This window comes from Myotis davidii, unplaced genomic scaffold (assembly GCF_000327345.1).
Source record: "Myotis davidii unplaced genomic scaffold, ASM32734v1 scaffold608, whole genome shotgun sequence".
Lineage (NCBI taxonomy): Eukaryota > Metazoa > Chordata > Mammalia > Chiroptera > Vespertilionidae > Myotis > Myotis davidii.
In genome coordinates this window covers 2,907,577-2,912,353 of record NW_006300025.1, presented here as the reverse complement: position 1 = coordinate 2,912,353, position 4,777 = coordinate 2,907,577, and the positions used below count along the sequence as shown (strand labels likewise).

At 42.1% G+C, this 4,777-nt stretch overlaps 1 protein-coding gene across 1 annotated transcript in view; it reads right to left on the bottom strand.

Annotated features, from left to right (window-relative positions):
* Window positions 1–4,777, bottom strand: part of CFAP61 (cilia and flagella associated protein 61) — a 230,857-nt gene that overhangs the window by 60,285 nt on the left and 165,795 nt on the right. Inside the window, 1 exon segment of the mRNA XM_015572036.1 lies at window positions 751–1,043. Coding sequence (XP_015427522.1) covers window positions 751–1,043 — 293 coding nt within the window.

Sequence of the window (4,777 nt, the reverse complement as noted above, 5' to 3'; positions counted from 1 at the left end):
ACTTCATTTCCTGCTCTCTCCCCACTTTCCAGCTGTCTCCTGCCATTTGCCCCTTCTCCTCTATGCTGTGGCTTTCATGCTGAATTCCCTCCAGCCCTGTAAGAACATCATTCAGTGTGTGTGTGTATGTGTGTGTGTGTGTGTGTGTGTGTGTGTGTGTGTGTGTGTGTTTTTCTCTCTCTCTCTCTCTCTCTCTCTCTCTCTCTCTCTCTCATTCTCTCTCTCTCTCTCTTTTCATATTCATTCATTCATATTCTCTCTCTCTCTGTCTCTCTCTCTCTCTCTCTGTCTCTGTCTCTCTCTCTCTCTGTCTCTCTCTCTCTCTCTCTCTGTCTCTCTCTGTCTCTGTCTCTCTCTCTCTCTCTGTCTCTCTCTCTCTCTCTCTCTCATTACTCTTAGAACCAAGTCACCATAGTAAGAGGAAGTCCAGTCACATGAAGTGGCCATCGATAAATGCTCTGGTCAAAATTGCAATTTAAGTTTATCTAGCATCAACAGCCAGACATGGGTGAACATAACCTCCTAGATGATTCCAGCCTCGCCCAGAGTCTGACTTCAGCCACATGAGAGACCTCCAGTGAGAACTGCCCAGCTGAGCCCCCAGGACCACTAAGTTTGTTACTCAGCAATAGATAAACTGAACCATTAGATAATAAACCCCCAAATCGTGACTGTAAATTCACCATCCACCATCTTTCAGACCTCAAATCTGGAGGCAGCGAGCGAGGGAGGTTCCCTGGACCAACTTACGGAGCACGGAAGTTTGAAAGGCTTGGTGGACGTGGTGAAGCTGGCGCTGCGAATAGGGTCTGGGTCTTGGCCATCGTTCCACTGAGCCAGAAGCGCATCCAGGTGGGTGGTGACCCCAGCTGCTTGCATTGCCTGTTCCACTGCGCTTTCCACCAAATAGTTGTTGATGCAGGTGATGTTGGAAGTGGCCGGGGGCTGCACCAGGTGGATGTTGGGGCCCTTCACGCCAAGGTGTAAGAGCATCTCTATTGTCGTGTAAGTGTCGAGTGTATTTCCATAGACAATGACATTCCCTAGAACAGGGGGGAAATGCTAAGATATACAGTTAAAAAGCACACAACCTTATTAGTCAAATGCTAATAATGCCAAATCGCTCCCTGCAACCCTCTCCATTTTCAGCTGCTGGAAGCCAGTGATGTTACCTAGCAACAGCGACCAAGATAATTTAGTAAAGAATTGGCACAAAACATCCCACAAAGTAGTCAAGTACTTTTAACTCAGAAGTAGGACATTCATTTATGTTCCTATGATTTGAAAGTTGAAATTACGCTAAATGAAACTGTCTAGAATACAACTTTTTATCTTGTTTTGTTCCCTCTTTGTCACTTATTAAGGGGAAAATTACTAAAGTTTTCAATATATACAAGTTCTTCCTAAGATGAAAAGGACAATGGTAAAAAAAATTCATGTACATGATGGTATGAATATTTTAATATTTAAATTTGATCTCGAAGAATTTTTTTTTTGAGAACTAAAGACTAAAAGATTCTGATTTTCAATGGATGATTTTTATAAAGGTTCAAATTCTGATTTTTAGAATTTACTGTGCCAAGACCCGCAAAAGCGACCGAAGGATATTGTTTTGGTAAGTAAAAAGAAAATCATTATAATAAGATTTCCCTTGTGTAAGAACATTGTGATGGTAACAGTTTAATACTATTTATATCTTCTTAAAAATACTACAAAAGCAATTTTATATGCTAATCTACTAATCTCATCAGTTGAAAGATCAAAGATACTATTAAATGAGTGAAGTATATTTATGCTAGTCACATGCTATTTTTGACATTGAATTGGCATTTTTTTACCTTTTCACAAAGAAAGAAACTGCTGTAGACTTACAGTTTTCAGGTAAGCTGTAACAATTTACCCCAAATGATAGATCCATTGAATCAACACCCTCTCCTTTACAAAACAATATGAAAAAGGAATTTATGAAGCAAAATAAATGGCAAGTATATTTATTTAATTAGGTTGACTAAATTATGAAAAAAAATCTATTTCAATCCAAAATTGAAATAAAGGTGTAATGGCTTGTCTAATTTGCTTAGAAAAGAAGGAACTAGAATAACTTTCAGATTACTTCTCTGAGGATAACAGCATTTAGGAAGTTCTCCCAGATTTTCTGTTGTTCAAATTTGGAACAGCAAGAGGGCACTGAAGCCAGGGGCAGGGTCCTTCCTTCTTGCCTTCTCTAGGAGGCTCCAACTTTGTGGCTAGTCCCTCTCCCATTCCCTCTTCTAATGCAACATTCACCGGTGAGCTGCATTTTCCTTGGCTGAAAGTGCCAATGTTTTGCTGAAATTACGGAGGCTCCCACCTGCTGTGAAACATGAATCCCGGTGTCTGGCACAATAAAGAGCCATCCTGCCAAAAAAGCCAAAACTTGAGCCTCAAACTGTCAAATATTTGAGGTCTTATGTCCTTTTAAAATATGCATGCCAAAACAATGTTCATTTTCAGTGAAACTAATTTAAGTGTTTGGGCCCTAAATAACTCAGAGTTTAATATTTTCCCAATCTCCTCCATGTTACCTTTTAGTAACTATACTGTGAGATGAGCTTTTTCATTATAGACTCATGGAAGCCCAGGCAATGCATTGTTGCTGGAGTTTGGAAAGCTGTACTGTCTGCCCATAGACTGTAGGCAGTTGGAGAGGATGATACTTTTCAATTCAAAAGGTAATACATTTTATAAAACCTCTAATGTCTGAGTTAGATGTATATTTATAGCCTAACTTCTAAATATTTTGTCTCCCTTTAAGTTTAATTTAAAACAACCTCCCACTCCAAATATGAGACTTTGATGATCATAACAGTCAGCTATTATCACAATAATGCTGCATAACAAACCATCCCCAGAACTCAATGTCAAATAACAGCCAGCTCTTGTAGGTTGGCTCACACATCTGTGGGCTGGCTGATGTCAGCTGATCTGGCTCCAAGTTGTGGCTGGGGTCAGGTGTGCACCATGTCTTTCACCCTCAAAGGACAGACAGATACTTGAGGCACATTCTGTTTATGGAGAAATGCAGGAGTCCAAGAGGGCAAGTGCAACTGCTCAAGCACTTTTCAAGCCTCCCCTTACATTACAGCTTCTAACATTCTTTTTATCAAAGTGGGTTACATGCCATGCCCATGGTCAAGGAGGCCGTGGTGGTGGGGGCTGAGGCAGAGGTGGTTATAGGCAATGAGGCAGGCAGGCGAGTGGTTAGGGGCAATGAGGCAGGCAGGCGAGTGGTTAGAGGCAATGAGGCAGGCAGGCGAGTGGTTAGGGGCAATAAGGCAGGCAGGTGACCATTTAGAGGCGATGAGGCAGGCAGGCAAGTGGTTAGGGGCAATCAGGTAGGCAGGTGAGTGGTTAGGGGCAATCAGGTAGGCAGGCGAGTGGTTAGGAGCGATAAGGCAGGCAGGCAGGTGAGCAGTTAGGAGCCAGCAGTCCTACATTACGAGAGGGATGTCCTACTGTCTGTTTAGGCCCAGTTCTTCAAGGGTCAGGATGGGCCTAAACCGGCAGTCGGACATCCCCCAAGGGGTCCCAGATTGCGAGAGGGTGCAGGACGGGCTGAGGCCCCACCCACCTTCTGGTCTCATAACATCAATGAGAGAGTATTTCCTCTTCTTCTATCTTCTGGAACAGAATTTAAAGGATAACAGGGGCATGCCATGTATGGTTTTATGGGCTCTAGTAAGGACCTTAAATACTTGTATGAGATAAGGACATAAGTAAATGATATAACAAGAGGTGAATAAAACAGTAAGCCTACTCATTGATCCAGCCTGAAATGTTGTTGTTTACTGTTTTATTTTTAAAGAATCTTAAGAGTCTAAAGTAATATTCTGTGATAAGGTCCTTTACTCAACATGTAATTCATGAACCCATCAGCTTAGAAGCCCTCCTTTTCTGGGATACATATATTTTTTAGGAAAGAAAGTACTGTCTATATATATAAAAGCCTAAGTGACTATTACTACCAGACGACCAGACAACTGGACAACCAGCAGTAGCTATGATGCGCAATGACCACCAGGGTGCAGATGCTCAATGCAAGAGCTGCCCCTTGGTGGTCAGTGTGCTCCCACAGCCAACCTCCTGTGGCTGGCCAACCTCTTGTGGTCCATCCCCTTGGCTGGGTGGCCCCAATGGGCCCTGATTGGGATTGGGTGAGACAGCCATGATCAGCCCCAATCGCCAGCCAGGCCGAGGGACCCCCACCTGTGCATGAATTCGTTCACCAGGCCTCTAGTATGCATATAAATTCCCCTGTTCATCTCCCCTCACGCCTGCCTTCCCTCTGAGATTCATCAATCTGAATAACATTGTTATTATTAACTCAGATGCACATAATTAATTCTTCATAAGCCAACAGTGAAAATATAAGCATGGCGAGAATTCATAGAATAACCAAAATCTAGTAGACAAAGATTTTGATTATTCATTTTTTTTGCATTTTGGGACCAATAAACCTAGGCATAGAAATATGATTACTTCTATTTATCTGAGTAATTTAACTAGTATGGATGGGATAGACTTAGCATTTTTTTAAAAAAACTTTAAAAAAATCCTTACCAGTGGATATTTGCAGGGACTTTACTCACATAATTAGGATATATATATTACACTATATATGTATAGGATATATACTACATTATATATATACTAGAGGCCCAGTGCACAAAAATTTGTGCAATTGGGGGGGGGGGTTCCCTCAGCCCGGCCTATGCCCTCTTGCAGTCTGGGACCCCCC